The following is a 13,476-nucleotide window of genomic DNA, read 5'->3' on the forward strand; positions in this document are numbered from 1 at the left end:
TCCCCCCTCTCCATGAGTCCACACAACTTCTTCCCTCTCTGCTGAATTAACCACTCTTCCACCCCCACTCTACTAAAGTGCTTTTATTGACCTTATCTCAGGGTCTCTTCCACCACAGCCTAACCTACTTCCCAGGGCTCCTTCTCCTTGCTGATTTCCTGCCTGTTTAAGCCCTAGCTCAAGATTCCTCTTAGAGCCAAATTAACCCTTGCTTTACTTCAAAGTAAACCCTACCTCTACTATAGTCCCTCCACTTCATTATAATGCATGAGCGCCTAATGATCCTTACCTATTTCCACCACATCTGGCCAGAGGAAATCAAACACAGGTGTGCTAATAGGCTCTTAATCCCTTGTGTAACAGGTGATGGGAGTAAGCCCCACCACAAGAAGGAAGAGAATTAATTTATTCTGCCAATCTGACAGTCAAGTGTGAACGCTAGCACCCAAGCCAAAAGGGGAAGTGTTCAGGCAGTAATACAGGAGGGGCCTCTCAGGAAATCTCACCCAGTAATTACCCTGGCACATCAACACCATTTGTGCTCCCAAGTGTTTTGTTAGTTTTTCTTTCTCCCTAGGTAGATGGACCTTCTTCCTAAGCAACCTAGGAAAGACCTCACCAATGTCTGCCTCCTCCAGGCAGCTGTTGCTAACTTGTAAGTACTATATGAGACTGAGATTTCATATTGTCAGCAGAAAAAGAAATGTGTGATAGAAAAATGGATCCCTCCTTCCCATAGAAACATGTTGTGTAAAAATGGGTTTGCTTTTGATCAGTCCTAAACTCTAGTTAACTCAGGTACAGAGCTCACCGTAGACAGGTCCCATTCACCATTGGGCACTGCATGCTGATATGTGGGACACCACTATCCCCTTCTTCCTGGTAGAGGAAATGGTGCATTGTGGCAGCTTTTTAATTAGGGTAAAGGATATCTGCAGGATGAGTGAAGGCTGGGCTGGGATTCTGAAGCTCCACTTAAGATAGGATTGCTGCCTAGTGGTACCTTTACTTGCCAGGCGGAGATGATTAGTGATTATTATTTCTCGGAGGGACTACTCCATATTTCAGATGGTTAACCTCTCTGATCTGGTGGGACTGACTGGTTGTGGTCAATAGAGTATGTGACATAATTCTGGGATTTGCTAGTGATTGAATGTGTTGAGTGTCAGATTCCTTGTGAGCTAACAGTGGATGAGTGTCAGCTGTACCTACCTGTTAAACCACTATCAACTGCTGATATAGTCCCTAGGTCTTCACTATAGATCCATTTCATACAGAAATCTGAATTTTGGAGAACCGCATATGCTGTAGCACAACTGGGGGAATGTTATGCTTATTTCTCTTGTATTATGCATATGTATGTCTGTGTATATGGTATTCCTTGGTTTTGTCACCCACTTAAACTAATTTAAAAACCTACTCCAAATGAGTCATCTTCCATTTAGCTTCCCAGAAGCAGTTGTATCACTACTCTTTCCAGTCTCAAATTGAATATAACAAGGGTACTATTATTAATTATTTCTGTTACTGTAACACCAAGGAGTCCTTGGAGAACTAGAGTTATTTGGTTACTAGAGAACCCAACTCTACCACCTTCCCTCACACCTAGTAGTACCTTACTCTGAGAATAGTCCCTTTGAAATCAACAAGACTACTTTTATACTTAGATACTACTGGGGTGATAGAATTTGTGAAAATACATCAAGAAACCTATACTTGCTTCCTATACTTTATTACATTTTCTATTAAGTTAGGGAGATAAATAACTGGTAGCATTATAAACATCTCAAAAATTCACTTACTAGTAAGATTCATTTCACTGATAATGTTATATATATTCATGTAAATCTTTAATACTAAATTACCTGCTGTTTTCAGTGTTGTAGCTAAAACTTACATGTATGCAGTATTGCAACAAATCACAACTTCCCTTGAAATAATTGGAGAGAGATTTCTTTTCTATAGCCCTCTATAAGTATATTATATATAAAACCAATGCTCTATTATTGGATAGTATGTTGCATTCTCTTCTCTAGCAATATGTGGTCATGTAAGAAAAGACCCTATCACGCAGACACAGGAGGAGACACAGTTAAGGTTGCCATGGGAACCTTAGCTCTAAATGGTCTGGCTTTTGTTGACTTAAAATCTCAAACATTGCATTAATTATGTTTTTGTTGGGGTGGGGGTTGCACTGAATCTATAATTATGTTGGATTTGCTCTTTTATAAGGTTATGTATGAATGCAGAATTTGTAAAAACAAAATTACATGCACTTTCAAATACAAAAAGAGCAAAGATGTGTTTAACTACCAAAATTCTTTAAAATGCCAAATAGGATTATGCTTTATAAATAGCGATGGGAAGAATTCTTTTTTTTTTTATTCATCTAGATAAGTAGTGGCTACCAGTTCCACCAAATACTGAATGTGGATCTTGGATACTGATAGACACTATCACAGAATGAGCTGCAGTAGTGGGGAGCCATGAGAGGAGACTCTGGAGCCAGGAATGGGGCAATAGCTGTGGGAAGGATGGCTTGGGGAAAATCTATATCTCAGGCAGTAGGAGGGAGCTGGGCAATGGGAGGATGGGTAGAAGGATGCTGAGGACAGAAGCTGTCTGAAGGAAGGGAACAAGACAAATGGACAGAGCAGGGAGAGGGACTTGAGCAGTGACAGGCAGCAAGTTGAGAGACTGATCCTAAGGCAGGAGTAAAAGGGAAAACAAACAAACAAAGGGACTGTGAAGCCAAGGTGAGTCAAGCTGTGAAGTGGGAGGGAGGGAGATGGACCACAATTGAATGGACACTGTCAGTCATTATGGTAATTAGAGTGGTATAAAACCCTAAATATAGGATCAAATAAAATATCTATAAGTTGTATAAATACTTTGAATCAAACTCCTACCAATTTTAAATGGGCAAAAAATAAATTAAGATATATAACATGTTATTCTATAGAACAGAATTTGTACTTTAGCCTCTTTCATACTTGGCAGGTATCTCAAAATACTTTAGTAGGCAAAAAACAGCAATGCCTAACCCAGTTTTAGATACTAGAATTTTTTTAATGAGAAAGGAAACCTTGTCCAGGGCACAGAGTTTATGCCCTTCTTTTTTCTGAAAGTGCAATTTGATCATTTTCTTCTTCCTGGAAAGCCACTTATAGATAATGTAATTTACAAGAAGGAAAATTAAGCCATATGCATTATCTGTTCCTGAAGAGTTTATATTTCATCTGATAAACTTGCACCAAGACAGTCACAGTCTTTATTCATCTTTATGGGTGGCACAGAATCTGGAGCTTTTGTGATGAAAACTGATACAACACTTAAAAACTTTTCTGTCCTTGAAAATAATTCATTGCACTACAGGGTGGCAGCCACAACCCAGGTATTAACAGTATGTTACTTAAGCCCATTATACATGTCCTTATTTTAAAAAAAAAAGCTGCTAACATTTCATAGCATCTTAGCAACCTTTTGAAATGCCCTCATCATCCTATTGCTGTTTCTTATACACCATCATTTTACTGATACCTACGTGTTGTTCTCAAATGCAAACTGGCATGTTAAACATTCAGTTTACTTGTCATTGTTTATGCTATGTTTTTAAGTTTTGCATTTCTGTCAGTTTGGACAATGAAAATCAATTACTCCTTTCTCTTAGAAACCGCAGGGGAAAGAGGTGCAAATTAATAATCTGATTTACTTTATATGAGTTTTCCCTTTATGTTGTGGCACCATCATAGGGCATTTATAGGTGTAACCATAAGGGAGAAGATTTTGAAAGACCCGTTACTGCAGCAGTTGTGCTATCTAGGGACTGGGTGGGAGCCAGTCAGTTGAGCAGAAGCATGGGGCATCTGTACGTCCTGCAAATTCCTGATACTTCCTGCAAAGCCCTTATCGTCTGTGGGTTAAGGAGGTTGAGGTGGAAAGGCAAACCCTGCTTCCATCTTCCATTCAGAAGAATTCCTGGGAAACTCTGAGTTAAAACTCAAAAGTTTCTTCTCTCCTGTGTGGGTCTTTTCACATACCCTCTGTGGCAGGTATGCATTATGGCTTAACTTTAGATAACACTGACTGCTATGAATAAAGTCTAAATTTTACAGTCCCCTTTTAAATAGTAAAGAAAGTTCTCAAAAAAAAAAATTGTTTCCAGAAGTAGGATTTGAACCCATTCAGATACTTGTCCTTTAAGTCTACTTCCTAACCACCCACCCACCAGCATAAATGGAGAGAATAGCAGTTATGCACACTGAAAAATGTTATGGGTTGGGTCCTTATATGAATGGCTTTGAGAAACTAATTGAAAAGCAGTGGATTGAAGATGCAATACGATGTAACGGGGTAGTCTGCCTCTCTAAAGGCCAGAGGGTCTGGGGCCAGCCAGTGCATTTTGATTATCAGACCAAGCTGGGAAAGGGTCAGGTGTTTTCTATAAACTGCTGAGGGAGCTCAGATGGAGAGTATGGCAGGAGGGAGATTAGTGCCTGTGACTTACAGAGGAGGGTTGGCTCTGGGCCACTATGATGTGTGTTGGTCATAGCTTTATTTTGTGTTACTTTGTGAGTGTTTTGTTTGAATTAATAAACTTTGTCCTGAGGGAAGGGCCCGAAAGAGACTAGAGTGGCCCTGAGTTTTAACTAAGGTGGTGAGGGGACCCACCAGCCTATATAAAGCACCTTTGAATAAAGAGAGAATTTTACATTTTAAGCATAAACTTCTTTATTTAAACATGCAGTCACAAAGTGAATTTCATAAATATGGGGGAGGGAGGGAAGATAAAGATATATATATATCTTTACCTGATACCAGTGTTACCAAAGATGAAAATGACTTAAATATGATACCTGAAGATTTAAAGACTAAGTTTTATGAAAATGGGGTTCAAGTGAGACTTTTGAAGTGAGGCAACTGATTTTTTTAATAGAAATTTTGGAGTAGTCAACAAACTTAACCTAGCCAAAATGTTTTCCCTTGGGAAATACCAAAATCTTGGTATTTGCAGTTGATGGCAAACAATAGCCATTGTGATTGTATAAAGCATACAATGGCCTCACAGTCAAATTCATTTTTAAATGCCAGTTGTATGATTTATTGTAAACAAATGAAAGTAGACATTTTAGTCTAAAAGCTGTTTGGCAGAGGCACTTTTTATTGTATGCGAAATGATTAGTGCAATTGGTTGGGGCTTCTAGGTTCTACTGCAGTACAAATAATAAATCATAACATCTTTAAATATGTGTTATACAGAAATTATAAAACACTTGGATTAAATGAAAACAGGCACAGTAACTTTTTCCTTCTATTACAGTATTAAATCGGGTAATGGAAGAGCCAAGTCAAAGGGTGCCCAAAGCATGGCCTTGGATTTTAACAGTTGGGATGGCTATGATGTTAAATTTGTTCAATACTCCATTATTTCTTTGTGCAAAATCAGTTGCTTCAACCTAAAGAGTGATTGAGTGAAGAGTGTAGGTATGAAAGGAATGAAGTTGTGTTAGGTACAGTTGGTTCAAGGCAGGTGTCTTTCAAGGGACCACATAAGTTGTTCAGTTAGTGAGGGCCTTCTAAACGAGGACCACCTATTGTGTAGGGCAGCAGTGGCCAACCTGAGCCTGAGAAGGAGCCAGAATTTAACAATGCACATTACCAAAGAGTCACAGTAATAAGTCAGCAGCTCCACATCAGCTCCCCGACCCCGCTCCCAGCGCCTCCCACCCACCGGCAGCCCTAACGATCAACGCCTCCCACTGCCTCCCCACACCTCCTGATCACCTGTTTCGTGGCATGCAGGAGGCTCTGGGGGAGGAGGGGGGAGAAGTGAGGGCACTGCAGGCTCAGAGGAGGGGGCGGGGCCTGTGGCAAAGCCAGGGTTGAGCAGTGAGCACTCCTGGCATATTGGAAAGTTGGCGCCTGTAGCTCCAGCACCAGAGTTGGTGCCTATACAAGGATCCGCATATTAACTTCTGAAGAGCCACATGTGGCTCTAGAGCCACAGGTTGGCCACCCCTGGTCTAGGACCTGGTATTTTAATTAAGTACCACTATAGGTTTTGAGTTTGCAAATGATTACCCTTTTCATTTCAGCTATAGTGAGGTTGGGGGCACATATGCTATTTTATACATGCCTCTAGCCATCAGGAGTTTCCTTTCCTAAAACATTTCACACGAGGTTAAGTTGCTGGAATAAAAATGCAAAGCAGTTGAAGGACATGGAGAAAACCCTCCCTGTTAACTCTATGTAATTTTGGATCTTTAGAAGTGAGAAAAACCATAATAATGCTCATCACTATATAAGGCTGTTTTAATGAACTGAATGATCTAGAGTCCTAAATACAGGTCAGGTATCCAGGAACTTCTGAGTTCTAATCTTGGCTATGTCACATCATACTGTGTGCCCTTGATTATGTTAGTGATCCTCAAGGAACTACATTAATCTGAACAAGGAATCTTTTAGTTCTCACCCGCAGCATCCACATGGGGGCGTTACAGTGCAGCACTCTGATGTGCACTGCTATTCACACCCCATAATCCGAGCTGTGGGGCAGTGTAGATGTACCCTTAGTTTAAACTGTTGCCGTAGGAAAAACACTAGCTCCTGCTCACGGAGGGGTGAAATTTCTTCATTAATGCCTGTACTGCACTTTGAAAAGTGCTTCATGAAGTCTAGTTACTTCCTACAATTTCCTAAAGCTCTTCCAATAAATTATTATTATTAAACCTCTGTTGGATATTTAAATTTTCACAGTAACAGTTACAGTTCATAAGTGCCCACAAAAATGCATTAATAAAATAACATCACTAATAGCTTTATGGAGGAAAAACAGTTTATTGAACCACAACATAAATATTACGATATTATTTTTCATCTGTACTTGGAAAAGGGGGTTATCTTTTTCATTTGTCTTATGTGAACAAATTAATATTAACTGTAAGTGAGCTTATGTGTTCTCTCTGTGTATGTTGGCAGAAAGCAATTTTTTTTTAATAATTTTGATGGATAATATTGACGTTTGTAAACATTTTTAGATTTTTTTTTAATCTATTTAAATTTTCACGGTTATGGGGAAATTCTGGGATGGTCAGACAATATAGGGTCAAACAATAATAATTTAATGATGGTAGATGTTGAGATTCAAAAAGTTAAAGCTTTATAATTTAAAATACAAATTGTCAACATCATATGTCAAAATATGCAAAATGAATAGCCTTAAATCAAATTCTAATAAATTCTCCAACAGCATGTTTCTTTCTTTGCCTACCTGTACATTTTGATTATTAATGGAAATATTTTTCATTGTGTACTTGTGTGTGTACAGTGAAATAAACATTTGTTGATATTTACCAATAAAAATCTAATCCTTACAAGTGTAAAAATAATGTTGTTAAAACAAGTATGAGTGTGTGTACGTATTTTTGAGGGTGTCTGTGCATGTACTGCCTGCATTTAGGTTGGTGTATATAGGCTTTGCACACAACTGTAGGCATGTATGGATAAGGGAGTTTCATGATTTTTTACCTTTGCCTTTTCTGAAATAATCATGTATGTCAACAAGGGGTTTTTTGTGTGTTTTTCTGCATGTGTATATTACATTTTGTGTTTCTATTTATGTGTACTTGTACTGATTGCACTTGATGTTCATATTGCCCTTGTATATATTTGCAAAATTTATAAAGCCAGTCTGGTCGGTAAAATCTGTATGAATGTGCATTAACTTTGGCACAAAGGCTGTCTTGCAGTTTTCCCCTAGGTTTGTGAGAAGTTCATTCTATCGGAGCTTGACATAGAGGGGAAAGGAGTAGTGAGAGGAAGTAGTCTATAAAATTATGTATTTGCTTTCACACTTTGAGCCCAGAACTTTATCTCTGACTCATAGCCTGAAAAGAAGAAGTGTTAGGATAGAAGTAGCCTTGCTATTAATTCTTCTAACAATAACAAAACTGTCAGAAAGAAAACCCAGTTTTCGGAAGGGACTGCATGTGGGCAGTTAGGCCTACTGGTATTCTGCACGTTTCCTTTCTTTAACTTTTTTATTTTTTTTTAAATCAGCCACAGCCAAGAACAACATTTATTTCAGAAAGGAGAGGGGAATGTCTGTTTGTCTCTCTAAGACTTTCATGATTTTGATTTGGTTTTATGTTTTGCTAAATAAATCAAATTAAGAATGTGAAATATTTATTGCTAAAGCATTTAAAATATGTTGAGAACATTTTCTTTGTAATTTTTTGGTTTACAACTACTAAAATGTAGCTTCCCCTAATATTTCAAGGCTATTTTTATTGTAGTGAAATTCAAATGTAATTTCATGAAAATGGTTAATTTCATTATTTAAAAACACAATAAAATAAAACACCTGTTTGTACTTGGGTATCTGGGTACTTCATATTCTGAATGAGTTACAGTTAAGGGTATGTCTACACTACGGAATAAGGTCGAATTTATAGAAGTCGGTTTTTTTAGAAATCGGTTTTATATTTTCGAGTGTGTGTGTCCCCACAGAAAATGCTCTAAGTGCATTAAGTGCATTAACTCGGCGGAGTGCTTCCACAGTACCGAGGCAAGCATCGACTTCCGGAGTGTTGCACTGTGGGTAGCTATCCCACAGTTCCCGCAGTCTCCGCTGCCCATTGGAATTCTGGGTTGAGATCCTAATGCCTGATGGGGCTAAAACATTGTCGCGGGTGGTTCTGGGTACATATCATCAGGCCCCTGTTCCCTCCCTCCCTCCCTCCGTGAAAGCAAGGGCAGACAATCGTTTCATGCCTTTTTTCCTGAGTTACCTGTGCAGACGCCATACCACGGCAAGCATGGAGCCCACTCAGGTAACCATCACCGTATGTCTCCTGGGTGCTGGCAGACGCGGTACTGCATTGCTACACAGTAGCAACAACCCATTGCCTTCTGGCAGCAGACGGTGCAATATGACTGGTAGCCGTCATCGTCATGTCCGAGGTGCTCCTGGCCACGTCGGCCAGGAGCGCCTGGGCAGACATGGGCGCAGGGACTAAATTTGGAGTGACTTGACCAGGTCGTTCTCTTTAGTCCTGCAGTCAGTCCTATTGAACCGTCTTATGGTGAGCAGGCAGGCGATACGGATTGCTAGCAGTTCTATTGCATCATCTTCCGCCGGGCAGCCATGAGATGTGGATGACTTGCAGTCCTTCTGCACCGTCTGCTGCCAGCCAAAGATGTAAAAGATAGATGGAGTGGATCAAAACAAGAAATAGACCAGATTTGTTTTGTACTCATTTGCTTCCCTCCCCCCTCCCCCGTCTAGGGGACTCATTCCTCTAGGTCACACTGCAGTCACTCACAGAGAAGGTGCAGCGAGGTAAATCTAGCCATGTATCAATCAGAGGCCAGACTAACCTCCTTGTTCCAATAAGAACAATAACTTAGGTGCACCATTTCTTATTGGAACCCTCCGTGAAGTCCTGCCTGAAATACTCCTTGATGTAAAGCCACCCCCTTTGTTGATTTTAGCTCCCTGAAGCCAACCCTGTAAGCCATGTCGTCAGTCACCCCTCCCTCCGTCAGAGCAAGGGCAGACAATCGTTCCGCGCCTTTTTTCTGTGCGGACGCCATACCAAGGCAAGCATGGAGGCTGCTCAGCTCACTTTGGAAATTAGGAGCACATTAAACACCACACGCATTATCCAGCAGTATATGCAGCACCAGAACCTGGCAAAGCGATACCGGGCCAGGAGGCGACGTCAGCGCGGTCACGTGAGTGATCAGGACATGGACACAGATTTCTCTGAAAGCATGGGCCCTGCCAATGCATGCATCATGGTGCTAATGGGGCAGGTTCATGCTGTGGAACACCGATTCTGGGCTCAGGAAACAAGCACAGACTGGTGGGACCGCATAGTGTTGCAGGTCTGGGATGATTCCCAGTAGCTGCGAAACTTTCGCATGCGTAAGGGTACTTTGTGACTTGCTTTCCCCTGCCCTGAAGCGCATGAATACCAAGATGAGAGCAGCCCTCACAGTTGAGAAGCGAGTGGCAATAGCCCTGTGGAAGCTTGCAACACCAGACAGCTACCGGTCAGTTGGGAATCAATTTGGAGTGGGCAAATCTACTGTTGGGGCTGCTGTGATGCAAGTAGCCCATGCAATCAAAGATCTGCTGATATCAAGGGTAGTGACCCTGGGAAATGTGCAGGTCATAGTGGATGGCTCTGCTGCAATGGGATTCCCTAACTGTGGTGGGGCCATAGACGGAACCCATATCCCTATCTTGGCACCGGAGCACCAAGCTGGTGAGTACATAAACTGCAAGGGGTACTTTTCAATAGTGCTGCAAGCTCTGGTGGATCACAAGGGATGTTTCACCAACATCAACGTGGGATGGCCGGGAAAGGTACATGATGCTCGCATCTTCAGGAACTCTGGTCTGTTTCAAAAGCTGCAGGAAGGGACTTTATTCCCAGACCAGAAAATAACTGTTGGGGATGTTGAAATGCCTGTATGTATCCTTGGGGACCCAGCCTACCCCTTAATGCCATGGCTCATGAAACCGTACACAGACAGCCTGGACAGTAGTCAGGAGCTGTTCAACTACAGGTTGAGCAAGTGCAGAATGGTGGTAGAATGTGCATTTGGACGTTTAAAGGCGCGCTGGCGCAGTTTACTGACTTGCTTAGACCTCAGCGAAACCAATATTCCCACTGTTATTACTGCTTGCTGTGCGCTCCACAATATCTGTGAGAGTAAGGGGGAGACGTTTATGGCGGGTTGGGAGGTTGAGGCAAATCGCCTGGCTGCTGGTTACGCGCAGCCAGACACCAGGGCGGTTAGAAGAGCACAGGAGGGTGCAGTACGCATCAGAGAAGCTTTGAAAACCAGTTTCATGACTGGCCAGGCTATGGTGTGAAAGTTGTTTGCTTCTCCTTGATGAAACCCCCCGCCCCTTGGTTCACTCTACTTCCCTGCAAGCTAACCACCCTCCCCTCCTCCCTTTAATCATTGCTTGCAGAGGCAATAAAGTCATTGTTGCTTCACATTCATGCATTCTTTATTCATTCATCATACAAATAGGGGGATGACTACCAAGGTAGCCCAGGAGGGCTGGTGGAGGAGGGAAGGAAAATGCCACACAGCACTTTAAAAGTTTACAACTTTAAAATGTATTGAATGCCAGCCTTCTTTTTTGGGGGGGGCAATCCTCTGTGGTGAAGTGCCTGGTTGGCCGGTGCCCCCCCCGCACCGCGTTCTTGGGCATCTGGGTGTGGAGGCTATGGAACTTGGGGAGGAGTGGCAGTCTGTGCTCCAGCTGCCTTTGCTGCAGCTCAACCATACACTGGAGCATACTGGTTTGGTCCTCCAGCAGCCTCAGCATTGAATCCTGTCTCCTCTCATCATGCTGCCGCCACATTTGAGCTTCAGCCCTCTCTTCAGCCCGCCACCTCTCCTACCGGTCATTTTGTGCTTTCCTGCACTCTGACATGATTTGCCTCCACGCATTTGTCTGTGCTCTGTCAGTGTGGGAGGACAGCATGAGCTCAGAGAACATTTCATCACGAGTGCGTTTCTTTTTCTTTCTAATCTTCACTAGCCTCTGGGAAGGAGAAGATCCTGTGATCATTGAAACACATGCAGCTGGTGGAGGAAAAAAAAAGGGACAGCGGTATTTAAAAAGACACATGTTATAAAACAGTGGCTACAGTCTTTCAGCGTAAACCTTGCTGTTAACATTACATACATAGCACATGTGCTTTCGTTACAAGGTCGCATTTTGCCTCCCCCCACCGCGTGGCTACCCCCTCAACCCTTCCCCCTCCCCGTGGCTAACAGCGGGGAACATTTCTGTTTAGCTACAGGCAAACAGCTCAGCAGGAACGGGCTCCTCTGAATGTCCCCTGAAGAAAAGCACCCTATTTCAACCAGGAGACCATGAATGATATCTCACTCTCCTGAGGATAACACAGAGAGATAAAGAACGGATGTTGTTTGAACACCAGCAAACATACACTGCAATGCTTTGTTGTACAATGATTCCCGAGTACATGTTACTGGCCTGGAGTGGTAAAGTGTACCATGAAGGACGCAATAAGGCTGCCCTCCCCAGAAACCTTTTGCAAAGGCTTTGGGAGTACATCCAGGAGAGCCGCGAATGCCAGGGCAAATTAATCCTTTCACATGCTTGCTTTTAAACCAGGTATAGTATTTTAAAAGGTACACTCACCGGAGGTCCCTTCTCCGCCTGCCGGGTCCAGGAGGCAGCCTTGGGTGGGTTCGAGGGGTACTGGCTCCAGGTCCAGGGTGAGAAACAGTTCCTGGCTGTCGGGAAAACCGGTTTCTCCGCTTGCTTGCTGTGAGCTATCTACAACCTCCTCCTCCTCCTCATCATCTTCTTTGTCCCCAAAACCTGCTTCTGTGTTGCCTCCATCTCCATTGAAGGAGTCAAACAACATGGCTGGGCTAGTGGTGGCTGAACCCCCTAAAATGGCGTGCAGCTCATCATAGAAGCGGCATGTTTGGGTCTCTGACCCGGAGCGGCCGTTCGCCCCTCTGGTTTTCTGGTAGACTTGCCTCAGCTTCTTAAGTTTCACGCGGCACTGCTTCGGATCCCTGTTATGGCCTCTGTCCTTCATGCCCTGGGAGATTTTGACAAAGGTTTTGGCATTTCGAAAACTGGAACGGAGTTCTGATAGCACGGATTCCTCTCCCCATACAGCGATCAGATCCCGTACCTCCTGTTCGGTCCATGCTGGAGCTCTTTTGCGATTCTGGGACTCCATCATGGTCACCTCTGCTGATGAGCTCTGCATGGTCATCTGCAGCCTGCCACACTGGCCAAACAGGAAATGAGATTCAAAAGTTCGCGGTTCTTTTCCTGTCTACCTGGCCAGTGCATCTGAGTTGAGAGTGCTGTCCAGAGCGGTCACAATGGAGCACTCTGGGATAGCTCCCGGAGGCCAATACCGTCAAATTGTGTCCACAGTACCCCAAATTCGACCCGGCAAGGCCGATTTAAGCGCTAATCCACTTGTCAGAGCTGGAGTACGGAAATCGATTTTAAGAGCCCTTTAAGTCGAAATAAAGGGCTTCATCTCATGGACGGGTGCAGGTTTACATCGATTTAACGCTGCTAAATTCGACCTAAAGTCCTAGTGTAGACCAGGGCCAAGTTAAATGGGCACAGTTTGTGGAAAGAATAGTAAAGAAAATGTTACCTACTCCTTAACATAGAGTACTTTAAGCAAGGCCTGCATTTTGTATCATACTAAGAAAGGCATCATTGTATTAATCAACTGTTCTCAAAGGTTAGCTAGATTATAGCTTTGAGAGCAAATGTGCAGAATATAATTAAAATGTAATCTTTTATTTCTCAAATGGTTAAATTTCTTGGTCATCTCTCTTGAGCACAGGACAAGAGCAAGTTTCCTGCCTTTATAGCTTTTTAATTTTAATATTTTAAACTTTATTTATTGTAAGTACTTTCTCCATTCATTATTATAAAGG

The 13,476-nt window shown here is 42.5% G+C and overlaps 1 protein-coding gene across 2 annotated transcripts in view; it reads left to right on the forward strand.

The window, feature by feature from the left end:
• The first annotated feature begins 431 nt into the window (after positions 1 to 431).
• Positions 432 to 13,476, forward strand: part of SENP6 (SUMO specific peptidase 6) — a 178,152-nt gene continuing 165,107 nt past the window's right edge. Inside the window, exon 1 of one of the 2 annotated variants that reach the window (XM_043542530.1) lies at positions 432 to 655. In XM_043542530.1, the coding sequence (XP_043398465.1) occupies positions 622 to 655 (34 nt within the window). In that variant the 5' untranslated portion in view covers positions 432 to 621. The remainder of the gene's footprint in view (positions 656 to 13,476) is intronic. The other variant, XM_043542534.1, reaches the window with a different exon arrangement.

The sequence above is a fragment of the Chelonia mydas genome, chromosome 3 (assembly GCF_015237465.2).
Source record: "Chelonia mydas isolate rCheMyd1 chromosome 3, rCheMyd1.pri.v2, whole genome shotgun sequence".
NCBI lineage: Eukaryota > Metazoa > Chordata > Testudines > Cheloniidae > Chelonia > Chelonia mydas.